This window comes from Hemicordylus capensis, chromosome 1, assembly GCF_027244095.1.
Source record: "Hemicordylus capensis ecotype Gifberg chromosome 1, rHemCap1.1.pri, whole genome shotgun sequence".
NCBI lineage: Eukaryota > Metazoa > Chordata > Lepidosauria > Squamata > Cordylidae > Hemicordylus > Hemicordylus capensis.
In genome coordinates this window covers 397439590-397464439 of record NC_069657.1, presented here as the reverse complement: position 1 = coordinate 397464439, position 24850 = coordinate 397439590, and the positions used below count along the sequence as shown (strand labels likewise).

The following is a 24850-nucleotide window of genomic DNA, read 5'->3' as shown; positions in this document are numbered from 1 at the left end:
TGCACAGGCTGTATTCAGAGAGTAGTTTTTCCTAGACATGAAGGATGCTTACCTAAGGTGTGATGTGGCTACTATTGTCCATTAATCTATTTTGTACTGCTGTGGTCCCTGGGAAACAGGTTTTTGGAAAGGGCCCATTGAACAATGAATATGTGTGTCCTGGGCAGTAATGACTCTGTCATCCTGAGGCTCTACACACGATTCGTGCATGGAGCCTAACCAGGTTCTGCGGGGAGCTTGCCCTGGGCAGCCGGATCGGCCACCCACATGATCTAATTGGCTGCTGTTTAGCCAGCATGTCATGTGGGCAGCTCTGTCATGGAGCCAGTAAGGGCAGCGGGGATCCGGATGTCCCAGAATGGCCCGCATGAATGTGTGGGGCATTCTGGGGAGACCCCCGAGGCCGGAAGGCTTGTTGGAGCCTCCCAGTAAAGGGTCTCCTCGTGTGTTGGCACAGCATGGAGCCGGGCCGTAGCGACTCACAGTCGCCCAAATGGGCTTAGCAGAGCGCTTGCTCTGCTAACCAAATTGGTGGTGGGAATTGAGTGGACTAATCACTGGGAGCCACGTAGCTCCCGGCAGTTCTCACAACCGCTCGAAAACCGGCTGGGCTCCCTTAGCCCGCTTTCGAGTGGTCGTGTGAATAGCCTCTCTGTCTAAAAGTCTAAGAAAAACTACTATCTGTGCACAGTTAGAGAAACCTCAAGTGCTCCCTCCGTGCCCCCGCCCCATTGGCTGGACTGCACCTGCTACCTCTTGTCATAATTTCATAGTAAAAACCCATCACTGGTGGAGCACTACCTTCTCCCCATTCGCCGCGTGGCTATGTGTGTGCATAAACGGACCACTTGGACGAAGCCAGTCTGTTTCAAACACTCTCTAATTGGCTGCTGTTTAGCCAGCATGTCATGTGGGCAGCCAGAGCTGCTGAATGTTATTTCCTCAACCCACAATCCATTTGCAAAGCTTTTGACATCCTTCTAAGAAACCTGCCTCCCACTTAGAGACTATTCCTGTCACCAGAGTTTCATCTGGGCCCTTATTGGGTTATTGCTATGCAGAGGGAGATCAAGCCAGATGAGTCAGACGTTACAGCTGACTTTTCCAGCTGCTTATTACTAAGCAGCTTTTAAAATAATGGGATGGGTGTCCACAGACCTTGCTGGGCTTCTCCATTTAGGCTCAGATACCTGTGTGTTCAGGGGTGAATATACAGTGCTGGTTATCAAGGGGACTGAACTTGGAGCATACGTAGATTAGCCTAGCAAAAGAAACATCCCTACTCCAAGCTGGGTTACATCACACACAGTGGCACACTTTGAACCGGACCTCTGGTCCAAGGTCCGGTCCTCTGCCTGTGGGGTGGCCTCCAAAATGTCACCTGGGTAGTGGCAGCCGCACTGCCAGCGTGCATGAGGCCTACCAGTCCAGTCTCTCCTGTGGGGTGGGGGTAGGGGTGAGATGAGGCTGGCCTGCTTCTGGCTTCCTGTGGCGCACCTATGCAGTCACTTCGAGTGAACACGTGATCTGAGGCACGCACACAGCCCAGGGCAGCCAGCGAGAGGGAGTGGTTGCTGCTGTGCAGTCAGGCCCTGCAGCAGCAGTGGGGCATGCTCCACAGCAGCAGGGGTCGGCGTTGGCCCTTGCTTTGCTGCTGGAGCACAGCCCGATGGCAAGCGGGCGGGTTGAGGGTCTCCTGCTGGGGGCCAGCAAAGGGTAGCTCCCTGCCAGCCAAAGACTGAGGCACCGCCAGCCCAGCCAGGAGAGGGACGCCTAGATAGCTGCCGCTGCAGGCAAGCAAGATCTCCTCCAGTGCCCCGCTCAACGTTGCAGGCTCCCCACCCTGATGGCAAAGAAGGGGCTCTTCACCCCGCTGCTGGAGAGAACCCAAAGGGAGGCAGGAGCCTCTCTCTCGGCTGGATAAGTGGCTAGAACGCAGCAACCCCTTGGTGCTAGCAGGAACAGTGGGGCAAGCCTTGTTCATGGTCAGCCACTTGAGCCTGCCCGGCTATACTTCTCCGGTCTGAACTGGGTAGCAGGGCATGGATGACGGGGCTGCCCTAGGCACTGCTGGGCACTGCAGGGAGTGAAGCTTCGTGCAACAGTGGCAGGGTAAGGTAATTTGCCGCCCAGGCTGTTGGTTTGGGGGCTTGCACTTGCTGGAACAATGAGAGGCTTGCTTCATGGTGCAAGCCAAGAGACTATTATCTGGTCCACCATTCATGCATATTTAGAGCTTTGGCCTTGGACGTCTCCTTGAACATGGATGCATTCAGTTTTTGTTCCGCACTCTTGTTTGCCTCTCAGGGCCAAAATAGACATGAAGTCAAAGGTCCAGAACTAGATCTCCCATTGTCTTTTTCTTTGGTTAAAAGAAGGCCCGAATTTGATTTGGGCTGTGACACTGGGGAGGGGAAGTTGTAAACTGTTTCCCTGACTCTGGGAAAGAACCAAGAAGGAAACCATAGCTCAGTGGGGGAGCAGATGCTAGGCATGCAGAAGATCTCTGCTTCAGTTCCTGACATCTTTAGTAGACAGGGGAATGGGGGAGAGGGAGATCCTGAAATTCTGGAGAGCCAGTGCCAGTTGTGCAGACAAGACTGATCTAGAGGGAGCCATGGTCTGACATTATAAGGTGGCATCATAAGTTCATTTGCTGTTAGTGGTGGAGAGGGGGGAAAGACAGGATGTTATATTGTACCTGTCTTATTTTTCCCCTCTGCAGAAAATTGTAGTTTGGTGTGGGGCATTTTTATCTGGGAAATGGCACACAGAGAAAGGGTAAAAAAGAAAAGAAAAAAACCCCTCTCCTCTGGCAGTGTCACCTTGATCCAAACTGCCCCACACACCTGCAGCTGCTTTTAACCAAAGAAAAACATATCAGGAGATCCAGCCACAAATCTCCCACCTAGTTTGGCTCCCAGTATAATCCTAGTTCTGTTCAGTGTTGTTGCATGCACTCTGTGTTCAACACTCGTACAACGATGTACACAGGGACAGATCTGTACACAGGAATAGTTCTTCGCACATTATGCTGAAGACAGGTACAGCAGTACACTTCCTATCTGTACCATGCATTTAAGGGACTTGTACCCTGGTTCTCTTTTAAAATCCACACAAAAACATGTATGAGTGTACAGACATCTGAGCATGCATACAACATAATGTCTGAACAGGGCTTTTATCATTAAGATTTGTGCCTTACTCTCTCCTTGATTGTCTATCTCCTGGATAGACAATGGCCCCAGTTCCTCTTTTTGTGCCAGTGTACCAATAACATAAATCTTACTATTTTCCATGGAGAACTGAGAGGTTATTCACACGAGCGTGCAAAATCAGGCTAAGGGAGCCCAGCCTAGTTTTGCCTGCTCATGTGAAGTGCCGGGATCACACCCGATTCCAGTGGCTACACAGCAGCAACCCCACCTATGTAGCCTCCTAGTTGAATGTGGTTAAGGGAGCAAGTGCTCCCTTAACCGCATTTAATTTATCGTGTGTCTGCCGCAGTGGCTCGCAGCCACAGCGGGCACCCTCGGTGGGGAGGGGGAGATCCCAGTAATGCACTGCGCACTTGCTCAGTGCATTATTAGGGCTCCGGGGGGTGGGACGCCACACAGCGGTGCTTCTCTGCACCTGACCTCCAGAGTGGCTGGCTGAGGCACAGGAGAGCTGCAGAAGAGCCATTGCTTGTCTGGGTGGACTATCTGCCTGCCCAGCAAAGGGTGAGGCAAACCCACTTTCCCCGCAGACCTCGAAGGAGTTCTTCTTGCCGATCGTGGGAAGAGCTGCTAGATTCCATTGATGTTTAGTGTATATTTTTTTTCTTACTCTGCAGCCAACTTGTACACTCCTATAGTAAGCAAACTCTTTCCCATTATTTATTTGCTCTGTTTTCCCCACTCTCCCAATATACGTTGAACTGTATAGTTCAATTTCAGTGCAGTAGTCAATGGTCATGGGATCCATTTATGGAGGTTGTACAACAGTTATATTGGAACTGGTGATTTATGCAAATTTCCCATGATGAATCATTGACCAGAATGTTGCAGGATGTTTTCTTCATTGAGGGATGTGTTTATGGGCAGAAGCATTAACAGTGTTGCTTAATCTGAAATGGTTCAGACCCAGGATTCTGCCTTGGAGTTATTCAGAATATATTGCTTAGGTCTCATCCTCAGTCCTATGTCTGTAAAATGGGAGCAAAAAATAACAATCAACATTGCAGTGTTGTTGGCTTTGCGGAGAAAGGAAGTTAGGTTGACTGTGAAGTGCTTTATTTTTTAAAATTGCGAGTTGAGGAAGCATCTAGTTTACTTATTCTGTGGCTGTTGGGAATTGCTTGTAAGTATACTTTTGATCTATTGGTGAGAGACTAATTTTGATTCTTATTTTTTATCTTTAAATGTGGGTTATCACTCTGAGAACTTTTTAAACCATTCTGTGGATTTATGGAATGAGGGGAAAGGCTTTTCTTGCTGTTTTAAGGTCCCAGGATCTTTAAGGTATGATGCTTAGAAGGCTAAATGTAAAGATATTTTCATATGTCAGGCTCATTGTTATTTCCCTATCTCTTTACGCTGAGATAAACAACTCTGAAAATGCCCTTGGGTCTTTACCATGTTTCTTCTCAGCACTACCATAGTATCTTAAGTGGAAATAGTTGTTTTTATAAACCACAATTCTCATTTCTGAACTTCCAGACCATCACACAGAACTTTCAAAATATCAGATGGAATCAATACTGACCAATTATGTTGTTTCTGTGGTTTATAAAAACCCCTGCTTACTTGGCAAAGAGGCACCTTTTTAACTTGGTGATTCTCTTTATTTAGCAGGGGGAGAGTAACTGGCCCTATCCATCCCCAGCACAGTACTTCCAGTGACTGTTGCTGGTGTCTATCTTGTGTTTCTTTTTAGATTGTGAGCCCTTTGGGGACAGGGATCCATCTTATTTATTTGTTGTTTCTCTGTGTGGCCCTGAGCCACTTTTGGAAGGGCGGTGTAGAAATTGAATTAATAAATAATAATAAATAAATCCTCTCTCAAGAAGGTTGAATGCCTTTGGGAACATCTCCTAGCATTTCATATGTAAATAGTCTCTATAACAACTGTATAGTAGTTATCCCAAATTAAGAATCAGCATATTAGTCTTCTCAAAGGTGCCTTGCTACCAGTTTGCCTTTACAAAATATGATTATAAAACTCTATAAGAGCCCTGCCCCCATATCCCATTAACTGATGATGTGCTATTTAGTTATCGCTTGCCTTTTGATACCACAGCTATCTTATTTATTTATTTATTTATTTATTTAGCTAGCTAGCTAGCTAGCTAGCTTGCATGTTTTTATACTGCCCACAACCTGCATCTCTGGCTGGCTTACAGTTAAAAACATTTAAACATTAAATCAATAAAACAATTAACATAATGTAAACATTAAAATCATTAACATTAAAATCATTTAGAAACCCAACATTACAGAATTAAAACTATAAATCTAATTAAAAGCCTGGGTGGATAAATATGTCTTCAGTGCCTTTTTAAAAATTGCCAGAGATGGGAAAGCTCTTAGTGATGGCACACGCAAAGGAGGCATGGCCTCGAGCTCCAGACAGCTTGAGTGAGCTCTCTTCTGTCATTTCAGGCAGTGCTTGCTGCCTGACAACATCTATTTCCTTTCCTTTCCCTCGCTGGAGGGAAATAAAAGGAAATAAAAGGCTGTCAGCCAGCAAATGCTGCTTTAAAAGGACAGGGGCGAGTTCGCTAGGGGCTCTCTGGAGCGTGGGTGGAGGGAGTTCTCTCGGGGCTCTTCCAGAACCCGAGCCGTGCCCCATGCGCGTAACATCATGTGCACGGGACATCACTAGAGGGGCCACCAGGCTCCATTTGGCTGGCTCCATGCCTGGCTGTGTGTGTTCCCAATTTTTGATTGTGTGGAAGCAAGGTAAGAAAAAAACCTGGGTTGAAGTGATTGTGTGGAAGCAAGATAGGAGGAAAACCTGGGTAGGTTTCCCATCTACTTTGCTTCTACACAATCATTTTGATCCAGGTTTTTCTCTTACCTTGTTTCCACACAACTGAAAATTGGGAGCACACACAGCTCCCAAACCCAGGTAGAACAGTTTTTGATTGTGTAAATGACCTCACAGTGTACTGGACCCAGAAAATCCTATTGGGACATGATTTGGCTAAAACTGAGGGGAGTTTCTGGATATTAAGGGCTGCCCCATCCTGCCTTTCCCTCCACAGCCTGAGCATTGCCTTTAGTAATTAACACAACCCTTGGGAAAGCCCACTTCAAAGCTAACTCCCCCACTGGCTGTCTCTGTATCTGCAGTGACATTAAATCTGACCCCTTGGCTCTGGTTGGTCAAGTGGCCCAAAGGAAATTTTCCTCCCCACAAAAGTTTCCTTTGGAAAAAGAGGGTCTTTTTCTCACAGCAGAAGGACAGAAATCAAGCATCTCAGGCAAATGCTGTCCAATGTGGTTCCATTCCAATTGAGGTTATACGAATGCTAATTCTGAGCTTAATAACTTCCTAAAGTCTTTCAGTCCAGCGTAGCAAGCTACCATTGATGTTTTTGGAGCTGGCTGAGGAGGCAGCAGCTTTTCAGCTGAGGGGAAGTGTGGCTGGAGGGAGAAGTGTGACACAATTTCTGCTTCTTTCATGTGAGGACATTTCCTCTGCTTTCCTGAGGATGACTGCTTAGGGTGTAGGGCAGGGTTCCAGTCCTTAGGTCCTCAAATATTGTTTGACTACATCATCCCCAGCCCCACAGGATGATGGGACTTGTAGTCCAACAACATCTGGGGACCCAAGGTTTGGAACGCCTGCTGTAGCCCTCCCATACATGCATCAAATTATATCGGCGCCTGGTTCCTTCCTTTCCCACAGCTGCCTCTTTGGAGTCTGCAGCAGGCTATTGGCGGATAAGGGAAACAGCGTGTTTTTCTCCCCTTGCTCTCATTATTTGCAATGGAAGTAGGTGAAGGCAAAGAGATGAGACTGAGAGCTACCCGGCGCTTCTGCTCCGGCCCCGCTGGCAGCTAACGGCACCCAGTGATGAATGAGCTCATTGCTGGGTCCTGCACCAGCTCCTCCGCCGAGGATTCGGAATCTCTAATAAGGCAGCCTGCATTCTCCCCAGCTTTGCTGCCTGCGTGTGTTTTATTATTAACTGCACCAGAGTAATATTGGGCCAAAGCACTGGGCTGGTGTGATCAGGAAGAGAAAGGGTGTTTCAATCGCGGCAGAGCAAACACAAAGCACATAAAGAGGGGGCTAGATAAGAAATGGTGTCAGGGAGCCTGTATGAAGAAAAATCTTCCAAATTGAGACATTCAGTGTTGTTGTTTCTGTGCTGAGCTACCGCCATCAATCATGAGGAAAAAACATGTTTCAGGGTCCTATAGCTGGAGCCAAACTTCAACTTTAATGTGTTGTCCTTTGCTAAGAAACACATCCTGTATACTTGTGGACTGAACAGCACCCCCAAAACAATCAGAATTATTCTTCATCCTTACTCTTTCTGCCTTTTTATGACAGAGCTAATTTGTTGTTAATCATTTTACCTCCTTCAATGTCCCATAACATTAAAGTGAAGTAAAGTGTGCCGTCAAGTCGTTGTCGACTCTGGCGACCACAGAGCCCTGTGGTTGTCTTTGGAAAAACCCACAGAAGGGGTTTACCATTGCCTCCTCCTGCACAGTATGAGATGATGCCTTTCAGCATCTTCCTATACTGCTGCCCAGTATAGATGTTTCCCATAGTCTGGGAAACATAGTCTGGGAAACGTACCAGTGGAGATTTGAACTTTATTTATTTTTATTTATTTTTGCATTTTTATACCGCCTTTCGTTAAAAAGATAGCCCCAAGGCGGTTTACAAAAGTTAAAAACATACAATAAAAACACAATTAAAAACATCATGCTAAAAGTATAAAAACAGGTATAAAACAATACAGCAGATAAAAACACCCAGAAGCAGCAGTAAAAACGATTATGTAAAAGCCTGGGTAAAAAGCCAAGTCTTTACAAGCTTTCTAAAAGCCGTGATGGAGTCTGAGGAATGAATGGCCACTGGGAGAGCATTCCAGAGTCTGGGGGCAGCAACAGAGAAGGCCCTGTCCCGAGTGCACGACAGCCGGGCCTCGCTCATTGTCGGCTGAGGGGGCAGGGCCCCCTCAGATGTCCTCGTCAAGCAGGCAGCAACCCTTGGGAGCAGGTGGTCCCTCAAATACCCTGGGCCCAAACCGTTGAACTGGCAACCTCTGGCTTGCTAATCAAGTCATTTCCCACTGCGCCATTAGGTGACCCCATAACATTACATAACAACATAAGAACAACCCTGCTGGATCAGGCCCATGGCCTATCTCATGCAGCATCCTGTTTCCCACAGTGGCCCACCAGATGCCTCTGAGAAGCCCACAGGCAAGAGAACATTATCAGGCTTCAGGCTTCTGGAGCTTAAATGATATACTATTTAAATACGCTGTTTCAGTGGACAGAGATACTAAAACCCATATCGCATGAGGCTTTGGATGTAGAGCCACGTTCTTACCATGGAGTGGGTAGGAGAATGCTGAAGGTTTTTCAGCTTCGAACAGCTGGAATCTTCCCTAATAGATGATTGTTTTAAAACAAATATTGGGCACATTCACCCGCACATAATAAGCTGGTTTGGATAATACTTTCCTCGACCAGCCTGCCCCTTAGTTGATTGACTGATTGATTGATTGTTCAATTTCTATACCACCTTTTATAAGACGGGATGTCTTATAGCGGTTTAAAAGTTAAAAATCACATTAAACCATTAAAATAAGTTAAAGCAATAAAAACCATAGAACACCAAAATACTATTAAAAAGTGACAGATTAGCAGAATATAATAAAGATGTGAATGTGCCATAAGCACACACATCTCCTTCCTGGAGTGCGCCATTCTTTAATCCACTGGAGGATGGTTTTATTGGAACGCTTCTGTAGGCATGGTGCAAATATACTATTTAAAATAATATTTGAACCACATGTAGAGGGGCAGTTTGGATTACGCTGAATACATTGAGGGGGAGATTCAAGCTCATGGTGTGCTCACATCTTTCTTATATGGGATGGTCCAGTCAGGCAAAAATATCTTTAGAACTGGCCCAGTGTGTCTTGACTGCAATCAAGGTGTCCTCCAGCACCCACCTTTTGTTCATACATGATTCATTTATATAATAAGGTGCTTGTTCCCTTTTGGCAAGTAATCTGTAAAAATCAATATGGAGTGGGAGGAGCAAAGGTCTGTAACTTCCTCAGGACTTCCACAAGAAATACGAGACTTAAAATAAAAATGCTACCTGATTTTGGCAGTATATTAATAGTCTTATTCTGAATCAACTCTCCCTCTCATGCCTACAGAGAATACCATCAGGACATGACAGAAGCAGACTGAGGGACTAGGGTAGAATTTTGAAAAATAATTTCAGTGACTGATGTTTTCAGCTCCCCCCGTCACCTTAAGTGGCGCAGCAGGGAAATGCTTGACTAACAAGCAGAAGGTTGCTGGTTCAAATCCCTGCTGGTACTATATAGGACAGCAGCAATATAGGAAGATGCTGAAAGGCATCATCTCATACTGTGTGGGAGGAGGCAATGGTAAGCACCTTCTGTATTCTACCAAAAGAAAACCACAGGGCTCTGTGGGCACCAGGAGCCAAAATCGACTTGACGGCACACTTTACTTTACTTTACATCCCAAATATAACTTTGAATTTAATTCTTTTCTTCAATTTTCTATCCCACATCAAAAATATTTGCTTGAGCATACAAATAACAGAGAGAGTTTCAAAGACCAGCTCCAGGTGGTTTTGGAGGAAACTGATTATCTAGACCCATTTCAAACTGGCTTTAGAGAGGGCTGTGGGGTTGAGTCAGCCTTGGTCGGCCTGATGGATGACCTATACTGGGGAATTGACAGAGGGAGTGTGACTCTGTTGGTTCTCTTGGATCTCTTGGCGGCGTTCGATACCATTGGCCATGGTATCCTTCTAGGTTGCCTGGAAGAGTTGGGGATAGGAGGCACTGCTCTGCAGTGGTTCCGTTCCTATCTCTCCGGCAGATCCCAGATGGTGGAGCTTGGTGACAGTTGCTCTTCTAAATGAGAGCTGTTATATGGAGTCCCTCAGGGCTCCATTCTGTCACCAATGCTTTTCAATATCTACATGAAACCACTGGGTGAGCTCATCAGGAGATTTGGTGCTGGGTGTTCTCAATATGCTGATGACACCCAAATCTACTTCTCTCTTTCATCTGCTTCATCAGGCAATGGCATTCATTCCCTAAATGCCTGCCTACAGGCAGTAATGGGCTGGATGAGGGATAACAAATTGAAGCTGAATCCAAGCAAGACGGAGGTGCTCATTGTAGGGGCTCAGAATCTGAGGGATGAGTTAGATCTCCCTGTGCTGGATGGGGTTACACTCCCCTGGAAGGAGCAGGTACGCAGCTTGGGGGTACTCCTGGATCCAGGCCTCACCCTGGTATCTCAGGTGGATGCTGTGGCCAGGAGTGCTTTTTATCAGCTTAGACTGCTGATTCGACAGCTGTGTCCATTCCCTAAGGAGGATGACCTCAGAACAGTGGTGCACCAGCTGGTAACCTCCAGGCTTGACTGCTGTAATGCGCTGTCATAAATCTGTTAGCTCAGCTAACCTAACAGGATTTACAACCCACTTCAGCACTCCCCCTATGAGATAACAGAAAGCAGCAGCAAAACTGCAAGAAGGAAAAGAAAAGAAAAGGCTCACAAAGAAAAAAGTAAATGAATTAAGACCCCTGAACTTAACTAGGCACCCCTTTCTAACAATAACTGAGTAATAAGTGAAAAGAAAACACAAAGCAAGGAATGAAATGAGCGAAGAACACCGGAACAAGGAATTAATGAACAAAGCAGGAATGCATAAACAAGGCAAACTGGAACTCAGAAAAGTCTGGAATTTAAATAGCACACTGTCTGCCACCAGCGAAAGTTGCAAACAACATCTGAGCAAGTGAGAGACTGCTAAATATATATGGCTCAAGAGAACAAGCAGCCAATCAGGCTTCCCTGAGTCAGCACTTCTTCTTCCTCTCTTGTGATCTCCTGAGCCTGCGTGACTCCCACTGAGCTTGCCTCTTGAGATGCCTTCTCAAGACAGGTGAAATCCCAGGCTCCTCCCCATCAGAAATCATGTCTGGAAGCTGTTGTGAATCCTCAACTCCAGAGTCTGGTCTCCCTGCCAAATCCTGTTGCTGTGCCTCTGAGCCCTCACTAGCAGGCGAATCCTCCTGCTCTGACCCTTCTGTGTCAGAGGTATGAGCCATGACATGTGCTCTGCGTGGGGCTGCCTTTGGACATAGTTCAGAAACTTGAGTTAGTTCAAAATGTGACAGCCAGGCTGGTCTCTGGGACAACTCAGAGAGACCATATTATGCCTGTTTTGAAATAGCTGCACTGGCTGCCGATATGTTTCCGGGCAAAATAAAAAGTGCTGGTTATTACCTTTAAAGCCCTAAATGGCTTAGGCCCAGGTTACCTTAGCGCCTTCTTTGGTCTGATCCCCACTGCACACTAAGATGGTGGGGTGGCAACCCAGAGGCGGGCCTTCTCTGTAGCCGCTCCTAGATTGTGGAATGCACTCCTTGCAGAAATTTGTAATTTGAATTCTTTATTGGCATTTAGGAGAGCCCTAAAAACTTACCTGTTCGACCTGGCCTTCCAGGGTTTTAAAATTGTTTTAAAGGGTTTTTAATGTGTTGGATTTTTATAAGGTTTTAAATTGTTTTGTTTTTTAGCTGTTTTATTGTATTTTAAAATTATTATTCCCAATTATTGATTGATTTTAACTTTTTTATGATATTTGTGAGCCGCCCTGAGCTATTCTGTAAGGGCGGTCTAGAAATTGAACAAATAAATAATAAATAATAATAATAAAGATGCATGTGAGAAAATGCCCTAAAGGTTGATCTTTACAACAGGATATCTAGATTTCAGATGGCTTTCATTGGTTGATACATGGAAGTAGATGAGTCATAGGAATATCTTATGCATGCAAATCGCTCCCCTACAACATCCAAAATCAAGATTACAAATGACAGGGTTACTAGAAAGCAAATTACAGTTATATATGATCCCTTCATAAAGTGCATTTGCAAGCCAAGAGAAGTCAGCAAGCATATTATAGGAGTCATTTCATTTCTGGAAACTGTGTTATGTGGATTGGCCCTGAGACAGCTGACTGTACCAGCCATAATGGAACAGTTGTCCCTAACCTTGGGACAGCTGTCTCCCTATTTTAAAAAATCTGTGGTTCAGAGAAACAAAATAGCCTTTCTTCCTGAGCACCAGACTTCACCTTGATTCTGTCATCACATTGTTTCTAGGAAACTGTTGGTGTAGTGCATTTCAGTGTATAGGAGGGGTTTTGCTCCTATATCAGGCAGCAACGATATAGGAAGATGCTAAAAGGCATCATCTCATACTGTGCGAGAGGAGGCAATGGCAAACCCCTCCTGTATTCTACCAAAAGAAAACCACAGGGCTCTGTGAGCACCAGGAGTCGAAATCGACTTTTCTTTACTTTTGCTCCTAGAAGTGGGAGATGTTCTTGCTTGGCAGAGATTGTGAAAAATCTAAGAAACGGAATGGCTGAACTGTAGGGATGCCAGTTGAATTGTTGAATCTGTATCCACCGTGCATGTATGCAAATAGGGCATGACTGTGGATCCTGGCAAGATTCCAGGAATAAGATTATTCGCTTTGCCTTTGTCCTAGATCTCAAAGGGGAGTCTTCCTTAAACTTTGTATAAAAGAGGGAAGTTGTTGTGGAGAAAGCCATGCTTCTACGAGCCTGGGTTTTGCTCAAAGATACATGAAGGAGAAAGTGCTATCGGCGTACCTAGGGGGAAAAGCGCCTAGGGCAAGCACTGAAATTGCGCCCCCCCACCAAAAAAAACTGACACCCATCTTTCAGATAACTTCACCATAGTATCAGCTCAAAAATAAAAATCAAGCTTGTTAATCTTTTAATTAACAAATTATGGCACTACCTGAAAATTATAACGGCACCTTACTTGCTTTCACTGATGCAAATTGCTGAGGCAGCACAGATACAGCCTTCTTCAGAAAGCAGGAATCACACCTATCAGCTATTTAGAGAGGTACTGGAGACTGGATGTAGTCCTTACACTCGCTGATCAGCATGTTCATTGCATTCCAAATCCAGCAGTGTGTATTAGCAACCCCCCTGCCCCCATCTCAGCTGCTATCTGCCAGCAAGCAGCAACATTCACATTTTTTATATCCCGCTCTTCCTCCAAGGAGCCCAGAACACTGTACATACTTAAGTTTCTTCTCACAACAACCCTGTGGAGTAGGTTAGGCTGAGAGAGAAGTGACTGGCCCAGAGCCACCCAGCAAGTCTCATGGCTGAATGGGGATTTGAACTCGGGTCTCCCTGGTCCTAGTCCAGCACTCTAACCACTATCAAGGCAGTGTGTGCACACCTGCATTCAGAGTGGGGCCTTACAGCCTCAGTGCCTCCTCAAAACACAAGTCAGCCTACATGCACATACAGCTACAACATGCAATAAAACAAACAAAAAACCCACTCCATCTTAAGAGTAAGATACACAAAATGAGTAGGCAGGGCTATTGCTAGTGAACCTCAAGGCTAGGGCAAGGAAGAGAAAGAAACTAATAAATTAATTCTTAAGGGGTATACTTATGAACAATTCTGGAATGTTAAACTATCCCCTCCTTTCCCCTTCCAATAAATCAGAGCAAACAGCAGAGGAAGAGAGATTTTGTTTATCCTTTTGCAGCAATCAAATCCATGTGCCCATGAGCTGCTAGAAGGGCAAGCCAGCACAGCTAAGCACCTCCTCCCCTCCTCCCTTACCCTCTAACCCCCTCCAACAACAGAGCACAGAGAAAAGCCCACCCAAAGAAAAGAAAATTGGATTTGAGTGGAATGGGGAGAGGGGTTGCCTGCAGAATTTTATTTAAGGAATAAGGAGCACACCTTGAATTGAAGAGATGCATTTTCAGGCAGCAAGCCTGCCCTGAAATGAGACTGAAGAGCTCCCTCCGGCTCTTTAGAGCTTGAGGCCACGCCCCCTTTGCATGTGATGTGTCACATGATGTCATCACATGCAAAGGGGGCATGGCCTCGAGCTCTAAAGAGCCGAAGGGAGCTCCTCAGTCTCATTTCAGGGCAGGCTTGCTGCCTGGAAAAGCACCTATTTTCCCTTTCTCTCCCTCTCTGGAGGGCAAGAAAGGGGAATGGACGCTTTCAGGCAGCAAACGCTTCCTGAAATAATTGGAAAGTCAGTGCTCAGGGAGGCTCCGGGGGTGGGGCGGGTGCCGCCGCCGCCGCCACCACCACCACGCATGCTCTCCGCCCCAGACTCAGATTGCTGTCGTGCAACTTGTGAGTCGCAGCTGTGTGAGTTGGGGCGGCAGCGGGCGCCCAGCGGGGGAGGGGGGGGTCCAAAAAATATATATATTAAAAAAAAAAAAAAAAACAACTGTGGTGGTTGGGGATGGGGCATGGCAGGCACTTTGCGCCCCCCTGCAACTGGCACCTAGGGCACGTGCCCTGCCTGCCCCACCCTGATTACGTGTCTGGCTGTCTCAGGAAGCCTGGAGTTTAATCAGCTTGTTTCAGGGGAAGGGCTGTGGGAGGAGGTAGCTCACCATCTGGGAACTGTACAGCTGAATTGTAGGGTCAGCTGTGGGCCAAAATAGATGTTGTGCAGGAGGTCATAGAATTACACACACACATACACACACACACACACACACACACACACATACACATATATATATATATAGAGAGAGAGAGAGAGAGAGAGAGTGTGTTAACAGCAGATGCCTCACTAGAGTTTGAAGAGTCACCATGGTGTCCGTGACAAGTGCTTATGCAGAATCCCTGGTGGGCATATTTTGAAGCAATTGGCAGAAGCACAGAAGTGCTCTTTGACAACTATTAAACTGAAACTAAATTGAAAAGTTTTTACTAGCCGTAGTCTGAATGCTGACACTGCTTTATTTATTATTTTTGCTAGTTGTATAGCTGTGAATATAATGTGTGATTGTAACAAACAGGTGTTTGAAAACACATGTTTAATGTTTGTCTGCAGCACCCTCCTGGATGTATACTTGCTAGCAAACCTGGCTTTCTTCCTGTGCAATGTGTGAAATGGTATTGCTGTACCAAAAGTCTCATCTTCTACCCACTACTGGAAGCATGACCCAGATCCTTTCATGGGTCTGAGTCTTTAGCATTCCACATGTTAAAATCCTAACTTGACAAGTCAGAAGGCTGGAAAAGTCTTCTCTTGTTTTATGGGATGCTCAAAATTCATTATTCTGCCTTACTGTAGATCTTAAAATTTAGCACTATGCCATACAAGTATGAACCTGCATGAAAATGACCTGTAGCCTTGGCTATAGATAACAATCCTGATTGGAACCAAGAGAGGAGAGACACCTATACTAGAAGACCTATAAGAGTTATTCCTTCATCAGATTTCAGAACAATTTGCTTCATCTAAGGCCTGATCTATGTCTCTGCAGCTGAATCACAGGGATTTGCCTCCCAAATCTATTTCCGTGAGGAAGATGGAGAAGGGCATGCTACAAGAGCACCTCCTGACTGACCTGAAGGTACCTCAGAGTTACGAGGTTCGCCTGACGCCCATAACCCGCTTTGGAACTGGGGATATGGCTTCCCGGATCATCCACTATAAAGAACGTGAGTGTCTCCCTCTCTACATTATGTGAGAAAGGGATTAGAGCCCTTTTTACAGCAAACTATACAAGGCAGCAATCAGGGGCGTAACTACCATTAGGCAAGGGGAGGCGGCTGCCTGGGGGCCCCCACGCCTCGAGGGGCCCCCCAGAGGCAAGTCACATGAGGCAAGTCACATGACTATATATTGTGAAGTGTGTGTGTGCATCAGCGAGGGGCCCATTTTAAAATTTTGTCTCTGGGCCCACTCCAGCCTTGTTACCGCCCCTGGCAGCAATTGATCTGATGGGATATATTTAGCCAGAGAAGTTTAGTACTGTTGAGTCATTTTTCAGAACAACTCGGAATGGGATGGGAGCAGTGGTGTACCAGGGGGAAACGGCACCCAGGGCAAGCTATGGCCCTGAAATGGCGCCCGCCCGCCCCCCCCCCATACCTGGCCCGGCGTGGCAGCCGGCGATTCGGGGGTGGCAGCGATTCGGCGGTGGCGGGTCGCGAGTGGTGGTGGGTCGCCCGCCGAGTGGTGGTGGCGGCGGGTCGCCCGCCGAGTGCGGCGGTGGCTGGTGTGGTGGCTGGCGGCATCCCATGGCCTGTGTAGCGGCGGCACGGAGTGCAGGCAGCGACGCCGAGCGGCCCGGCGTTGGCGTCCCAACTGTGCAGGCGCGCCTGCGCAGTTGGGAAGCGACGCCGGGCCGCTTGGCTCGGCGTCGCTGCCTGCACTCCGCGCCGCCGCTACACAGGCCATGGGATGCCGCCAGCCACCACACCAGCCACCGCTGCACTCGGCAGGCGACCCGCCGCCGCCACTCGGCGGGCAACCCGCCGCCGAATTGCCGCCGCACGCACGCCGCCACACTTGGCGGGCGATCCGGGGGGGCGGCAGGGGGAAAGCCACTTTTTGGCACCCCCCAGATGACCCGCCGGGGTGGCGCCCGGGGCTCGTGCCCCCCCAGCCCCCCTATAGTTACGCCACTGGATGGGAGGCCACACCAAACACTACCAATGGCTTTGTTTGTTTATTATACTTGTACCCTGTTCATTCTCTAAAGAGCTCAGAGTGGCACACAGGTCATCTCCGATTCAGACAAATCTCAGAGCTAGACCCCCCCCCCTTAGCAACAGCAGTAGAACTGTTAAATTGGATATCAGATTTAGTCTCAAACATTTGAGGCTGTTTGTGGCCATGAATCCTTTGCCAATGGAAGATTACACAGATAGATAGTATTACATATTTCAATTAACCACTGAAAGTGTGTGCACCATGTTCTACTTAGATTACTCCAAAGTACTAAAGATTTTGAGAGGCTGTAAACTATTCACATTTCTCTCAACAGCAAGAGACTACTGTACTTTTGTCTATGATCTAATATTCAGGATACCACCGAACACCCTTTTCCACATCCCAGAGGATGCTAGAGAGCCCCCTTCTTCAATTCCCAAGGGGCATCAAACCTCTTTCCATTAATACATAACTTTCTACTCTCTTGACATTAAACCTAAACCAAACTGCATCTGTCTATTTTTGTTTGTATGTGTATATGTGTGTGTTTGGTTTTTTATGGTTAATTTTTTAACCGCCTTGTATAAATGTTATCCTAAGGCAGTTCTCAGAATTAAAATTAAAAATACAACAATAAAATCCTTAAAAATCAAATTAAAATTACCAACTATACAGACAATAAGATGCAGCAAAAGAAGCACAAAAAACAAAGAAATCAGCACCCCTTAAGGGTCAAACACCCGGGTAAACAGCAAGATATTTAATTGCAGCTTAAAGGCAGCAAGGGAAACCAAGGACTGGAGATCCATCAGGAGAGCATTCCAAAGCCTGGGGCCAAAACCCAAGAAAGCGCTGTTCCACATGCACTACAACTGAGCCTCTCTCAATGTTGGCACATGGAGCAGAGGCCCCTCCAATGAACTTGTCAGACAGGCAAATACATACATATTTCTGTACTACCTGTTCCATTTCGTGTCACAGAGCCCACAAGTTCTGGCAGAGGTAATGAACCAAGGTGGCATTGGTCATGAATCAGCACCATGGGCAGATCCATAGGACACATTGATCCAGCAACAGCCAGAGGTAGACTGAGCTCTTACCTGAGCTCAGTATACGCCTGCTGAGCTCTGCCTCCATGTTTGGAAAATGACAGCCTTAAAGGTCTGGAGTCTGGCATTCCTCCTCCTCTCCAGCTGAGCATGCCTTGCCTGTGACCAGCACCAACAACATGCAGATATTGGGGATGGGGTGAAAGTATGGAAAGAGGCAGCTCTTTTGGGGGATCAGAAGTTTAAGTTACCGCTTCAGAGGGGTATGTGATCTAAGTGCTGTCTGTGGAGCTCCATCCCTAGGGCTCTCGCAGGCTCTGACCCAGTATGAGGGCCTGGGGCTGAGTTCTGTGGTGGTCCCTCCTCTTTGGGATCAGACTCAGTCAGTAGTCAGGGCTGGACTCATGTCAATACTCATGTTTTGGGGTAGTGTGATAATGACTCAGATTCTCTAAGAATCCACATCCTCTCTTTGACATCCCCCCACCACCACCACCTTCATAGGAAAGCTGAATCACAATTATATTCAGTCCTCTTCTCAAATTCCAGATTGTGTGGGATTTAGTTTTGTAACTTGATATTGAGCTGCTACTAGATCTTGGCTTCCATTGTCTCAGGTTTCATGAATGAATGAGTGTATCATATCAAATCTACCTCCCTCTTCCTGAATAATAGAAAAACAATCCTTCCAGAAGACTGTTTGCTCCGTTTAAGAACTTGAATTGCAAGTTCATATACAAAATCCCAAATTCTGGGCAAGAGTGGGAAGTTTCTGGGCAACATGGACTCTAATTAGGGAAAGTTCCAGCATTTTCTCCTGTCTTATCCTTGTGTCTATCTATCTATCTATCTATCTATCTATCTATCTATCTATCTATCTATCTATCTTGTAAACTGCCCTGAGCCATTTTGGAAGGGCGGTATAAAAATCAAATAAATAAATAATAGCTAGCTAGCTAGCTAGCTAGCTAAAAAATTCTCTAAGGCATACCAGTGGCTAATCCTGTGCATGGCAGCTCTCACAAGAGTTCACGAGCAGAAGCACCGAGGGGATTGGGCAGTGGGGATTACATATGCAGATAGAGGGGAGGAGCCTGTGAGAGCAGAAGCACCATGGTGATTGGGCAGTGGGGATTCCATATGCAGATAGGGAGGAGGCACCTGTGATGGTTAAGGTCAGTTGGAATGCAAAAGTTACTGTTTGGAAGATGTTCTTGATTGTAGAAGAGAGGAATATATATATAGGCTAGTGGGCAGGGATCTGCGAAGAGAGAGATAGTGAGGGAGGAGAGAGCCTCATCGGAAGGAGGAGGTTGCTGTTGTGTGAATTAGATGAGGAAACAAGATGAACAAGATCTGTTAACCCAGGAAGGGCGGGGGGAGAGAGAGAAGGGAGGGGAAGAAAGACAGGGGAAGAGCAAGTGGAGGAGAGAGAAAGAAGGGAGGGGAAGAGAGAAAGAAGGAAAGGTGAGGGACGGGCCCAAGCCTGTCAGTGACCTGAGGGGAACGAGCAGCCATGGCGGCGGCAACAGCAAGGAAGGGCCCAGTCAACCACTGCTGCTGTTTGGGGCTACTGAGGCCATTGGCGGAGACAGGCAGGCAGGCAGGCAAGGGATGGGCTCAGGCCAGTCAGTGGCATGAGGGGAACAAGCGACCATGGTGGTGGTGGCGGCAAGGAGGAAGGGCCCAGTCAACCGCTGCTGCTGCTGCTCCTGTGGGAAGAAGCCAGAGCAGGGCTCAAGTGAGAGTGGGGAGGTCTCTGGGGATAGGGGGCTGCAGCTTGGCCAATAGGCACCAGCAGTGCTGCAGCCGCGACCAAGACAGGTAAGGGGGATGGAGTCTAGGGATGGAGAAGTGACCAAGAGAGGTGAAGGGGATAGAAGCAACCGGGTGGAGGAGGAGGCTCAGGTGAGGGTGGAGATCTCTGAGGTCAGGGGGGCTGTTGCAGGGGATGAGGGGAGCAATCAGTACTAATGAGCAGATGCTCTGTGCGGTTTAAGCTAGTTCATATAAATGTGATAATATTGTAAAACTGTTTTCTGTTTCATTTTCCAGCAATCAGCTATCCCAACCCAGTAGGTAAGTGATGAGGCTTCATGTTTTGCTTATCTGTCTTTTCTTATCATTCATCTTTAAGCGCAAGGTGGGTATTAACAATCAAAAGAATATTTACAAAAAAGTTAAAATGCACTAAAAGTGCCTAAAATCACGTATAGTTAAAATAGACTACATGTGTAATTAATGGACTCAATTACGACAGCAATGAATGCACCACTGAGAGATGTTAAAGGCCAAGTTGAAGACAGATCATCCTGGAGAGAATCTCTGTGGTCACTAAGAGTCACCACTGACTTGACGGCACTCTATCTATCTATCTATCTATCTATCTATCTATCTATCTATCTATCTATCTATCTATCATTAAAATATATAGTTGAACACCCAGCTAAGGTAATCCCCTTTATCTCCAGCCACTAAATGGCGGCTTCTTCTTCTTCTCCTTCTTCTTCTTCTTCTCCTTCTTCTCCTTCTTCTTCTTCTTCTTCTTCTTCTCCTTCTTCTTCTTCTTTTTAAAATGCTATGCATTTCCTACAGAAGATGTGCACATTGGCAAATTTATGGAAGAAGACTATTTTGTAGGTGGGCCACAGTCCCTGGGAACTGGATCACAGAAGGGAACCTATAGCAAGGGATTGGCTGACTGTAGAGATCACAGTGGGACATAGAGAAGCAGGTGGTCTAATACGGTTTGGAACACCTAAAATAAGGCTTACCTTGAGTTGTGCCCCAAAATAATAGTCACCAGTGAGGAGCCAGAGTAGGTTGACGAGCTAGACCAGTGCATTATGGAAATCATCTGTTAATGTAAGAGGAGGCTTGTACGCAGACTAGTCTAAATTTGAGCCAAGATTCTGCTCTAGAACACACGTGATGTATTAATTCTGTTCTTTTGGTATCCAGACAGCAGAACACACACCCCAAACAGGAACGACAAGGCAGTAGTTTCCTATAAAGGAATGTTAACACAATTAGCTAGGTTGAAATGCAACCAGGTTACTTGCACAAATAGAAATGTAGAAGAACTGGCTTCAGCTACATAATTTACTGGTGTCCATCCACCAAGGCCCTCTGGTGTCCCTCCACAGAATCTTGTTTCAAAAGTTGATATCAGTCTTGGAAACTTCATCTTTCATTTTGCACATAAAGTCTTTCACTTGTCTGTATGCATTTGGAAGCTGGCTGATGATGAGATTGTTTCTTGCCCATGTGCAGAGTTACGAGGCTCTCAGGAGTCAGATGCCCAGCAGGTTTGAGTCCTGGTTCTTCTCTTTTTATTCATCAAGGTTGAAATCTTCAGCCTACTTATTTGGAAATGTGTGCTTTTGAGCAAACATGGGTAGTATCAGGCTGTAAATTTCAACTGCATGAGGACTAGTCTCGCAGTGGCTAAACTAGCTAGACTGATCTCCCTCTCTCACCATCCTCCAAGAAGAATAGGGTAGCCACTGTTTTTTCTGGCCTTTCCCCACCACTTCTCAACATGCCAAGAAAAGTGTTTTACTTGCTTACATTTTGTGTGTCAGGGTGGTCTGAAAAGCACAGGCCAAGTGAAAAAAATAAAAAAGGTGTCAATGCTAAAGAAGAATAGTATGTATAAGCAAATCACTGTTTCAGAAAAGTCTGTTGTTCGCTTCCCTGCCTGTGCCTAGGGGATGATGCCAAGACCATAATCCTTAAATCCAGCATGCATCACACAATAAGATGATCTTCCAACATTTTTCTTTCATCTAAGCAAAATGCTTCTATCTTGAAGGGCATCTGGGACTCGGTCACAAATGTCTTAACAATAGGACCACTCTCAAATATGAAAGCTCTGCAAGATTCTTCAGAATATTCTTAGATGTAAAGCTTATCCCTCTGCACCTCTCTGTATATCCAACATCCTGTTCTCCCTTTCTTTCTGAACTGTTGCTGGGACTGTTCCCTTGGAACTGGCATGCTGAATCAGATCAAAGGTCTGTCCAATTTAGCACTCCAATAGCAGCTAGCCAAACACTTTGGGGAAGTTTAAAAATGAGAAATGGTGAAGACAACCACCCACAGTTGTTTGTCCTATCGATGCCTCTAAATGGGTAGGCTCCATTTTTAGCTATTATGAATAGCAGACATGGACAGACTTTGCCACTGTTAAAGCCCTTTGTACTCTAGGCCAAGTTCTTCACAGAGTTGGCCCTACCCAAAGGGAAGAGTGTTTTTCCTTAAGTGTGTTTCAGCTTCTCACTTCCATTGTTTGAAGGCTGCTGCATTTCTACTTGCACCAGTCTGTTAACTCTTCTATTGCAACTCTGTTGGGAAACGTTAGCATTATGTTCAGAGTTCCATAAGTGCATTCCCTTCATACATGGCATGGGGAGATGGTTCCGCCTTGGAGAATTAGCAGTACTCCCCCCCCCTCCATCTGTGTATGTATGTGTGTGCAGTTCTTCTTCTAACAGTTCCTTCCTCTTAATTGACTTGGCAAAGGTCCATCTATTCGCATACTTCAGCCACTCCGTGCTTAGAAAACAGACGGGATTTTTGCCAACTGTGAGACTTTCCTCACAATTACCTATGTATTTGTTACATTTGTATCCTAATGAGCTTAGGATGAGCATGCATAGATTTTGCAGGCAGTCTCTCGTCCAGGCACAAGGCAAGCTCAGGCCTGCTTAGTGTGAGCCATGCAATTGAGTCATGCTTTTTAGATAGTTTATTGATGTTATGTTGTGAGCTGCCCTAAGGGTGGGCTGTGTGTAAATAAATAAATAATAAAATTAACAACAAATGAATTATTGATTTGCAAGCCTTCCGATCATTCACCAGAATAGGCAAAGGAGCTATTCATACAACCAGACGGGCAGTGGGAAGACTGCATAGTCCTTATCTCCCCCCCCCCCCAGACGAGCAAATGATCCCTTTTGGGAGCACTGACCATTCTCCCACATGACCTTATCTCCGGAGGCTGGGACGACACATCTTGGCCTTCGGGTATCCCACAATGCACCGAGTGCAGTGCAATGGGGGATTCCCACAGGAGATGAGCACTCTAGACGCTAGTCTCTGTCTCCTCAGGCTGAACATAGCCTGAGGAGACACACAATCCCAGAGCCTGGGTTAATGGTGTGCTGGTACTATTAACCCAGGCTAAAAGCCAGGCTAAAAAAAAATGGACTCGGCGGTGCAGCCCCGTACATCTGGGCCCGATCCCGGTGGTTCTCATGCATAGCCTAACCCAGGCTGGGCTTCCCTAGCCTGGTTTAGCTGTGCATGAGAACAGCCTCAAGTCTCTCGTGCTGTTTCAGTTTCCAGTTTTTGTTCAGAAAAGCAGCTCCATTTTACAACTCTTTATTGGCTGACATTTCAGTGGTTTTTAAAATGCCTCCATCAATCAGACTTCCCAGGGGGTGGGGAAGTGGATTTGTAAGTCCAAGCTCACCAGCTACAAGACAGGAGTTAAAGCTGTCCAGTTTTCTGGCAATGCAATGCTTCTGTGCCCAGGGGCGCACCTATATAATTTTGGAGCCCAAACCTGAAGGGCTTCAGAGTCCCCCCCCCCTTTGAGGGCTGGGGGGCAGTCGGGGGCAAGTTTAATTTCCCCCCCAATTGCCGCTGTGTGCTTTAATCGCTGTGGCTTAGGCAGCCAAGCACAATAAGCCTTATCTTCAGCTGTGGACCTTCTGAGAAATATGAACCACAAGGAGGGTAGCCTCAGTTCCAAACTAGATGCTACTCACACTTATGGGATGAACTCTAGCTCAGTGGTGGAGCACATGCGTTGCCAGCTAAAGGTCCTGGGTTCCATTCACAGCATCTTTGGGTAGGGTTGGAAAGTGTGCTCTCTGAAACCTTGAAGAAGCTCTGCAAGTCCATGTAGACCATACTGAGCTAGATGGGCCAATGGTCTGACTCAGTATAGACTTCATGTTCATATATGTCTCCTAACAAAAGTAGCCTTGGGAGACTGTGAGACTGAGCTGGGAAGTGGTGGTGGTGGTGGTGGTGGTGGTAAGAGGCTGATTAACCTTTCATTTTCCCACTAAAAATCCCACATATGCACCCAGACTGCTTAAGTGTATGGTTATCTGCTCCTGTCTGAGATTAGAGCTCAGGGCTGAATTGAGTGGGTTCCAACAACAGCCTGAAATTACTTACCAAGTGAGAAGGAAAAGACCAGTGACCACAAGGAGTGTGTGCTCCCATTGGGCATGTCACCTGAACTGGCCCAAATCTGGTCACTGAGTTTCTCCACCCAATGTTTTACCAACTTCTGTCCCCAAGATGTGGAAATTGGGCAGAGAATTTTGGGTGAACCATCTTGGTAACTGGATTTGGGTGGGTTCCAACGGCAAGCCTGATAGAAGCATGTGCTTCTCACACTTGCCAGTTCCTCACCTTCCAAGTAGGAAAGTACTTACATGCCGTCTTCTGAACCTGCCTTTAGTCTAAGCATGTGACATCCAAGGATGTGTGATCCTGGCTACCATTCATCTTAACTATTGGACAAAGGCTAAATATTAGACAAAGGCTATACAGTACTATATAAAATAGTTTTGTTTTGTTACTTTGATTTTGTACTGTAACACTTTTAATTGAATTTTAATTATTGGGGATAATTGTTATCCTTGGGGATCCTTGTTAGGCCAAAAGGAGGGATATAAGTGCTTACAAATAAATAATGGAAATTATATACGGGTCTCTTTGGCCATCCTGATGTTTTAAAGGGTCTCCTTTCTGTTGTGTATGTCTAAAGAGCAAAATGCAGCTACAAAGGGCCAAGCTGTGGAATTCAACCAGAATGTTATCCTTTAGCACTCGGTGTTAATGCAAAGCCTCTGCAATTATCTCTCCTTCCTCCAATGCTAAATTTCATAACTGCTTTCAAAGGGGAATTGGGGAGGCTGGCTTATAAGGGTGGAGGTCAAAGGCATTGCACATGATTGCCCAAGTAAACCTCAGGCATGTATGTCCCATGTTCTAGAATGAAAGG

General features: G+C 46.3%; 1 protein-coding gene across 9 annotated transcripts in view; it reads left to right on the top strand.

Annotated features, from left to right (window-relative positions):
* The window catches only part of MDGA1 (MAM domain containing glycosylphosphatidylinositol anchor 1), a 396970-nt gene that overhangs the window by 298342 nt on the left and 73778 nt on the right, over nt 1-24850 (top strand). For all 9 annotated transcript variants that reach the window (XR_008318520.1, XM_053304913.1, XM_053304878.1 and 6 more), the window contains 2 exons: nt 15600-15777; nt 19879-19902. Coding sequence is in view for 8 of the 9 variants with exons in the window: in XM_053304913.1 (XP_053160888.1) it covers nt 15600-15777; nt 19879-19902 (202 nt within the window). In the remaining variant the exon portion in view is untranslated. The remainder of the gene's footprint in view (nt 1-15599; nt 15778-19878; nt 19903-24850) is intronic.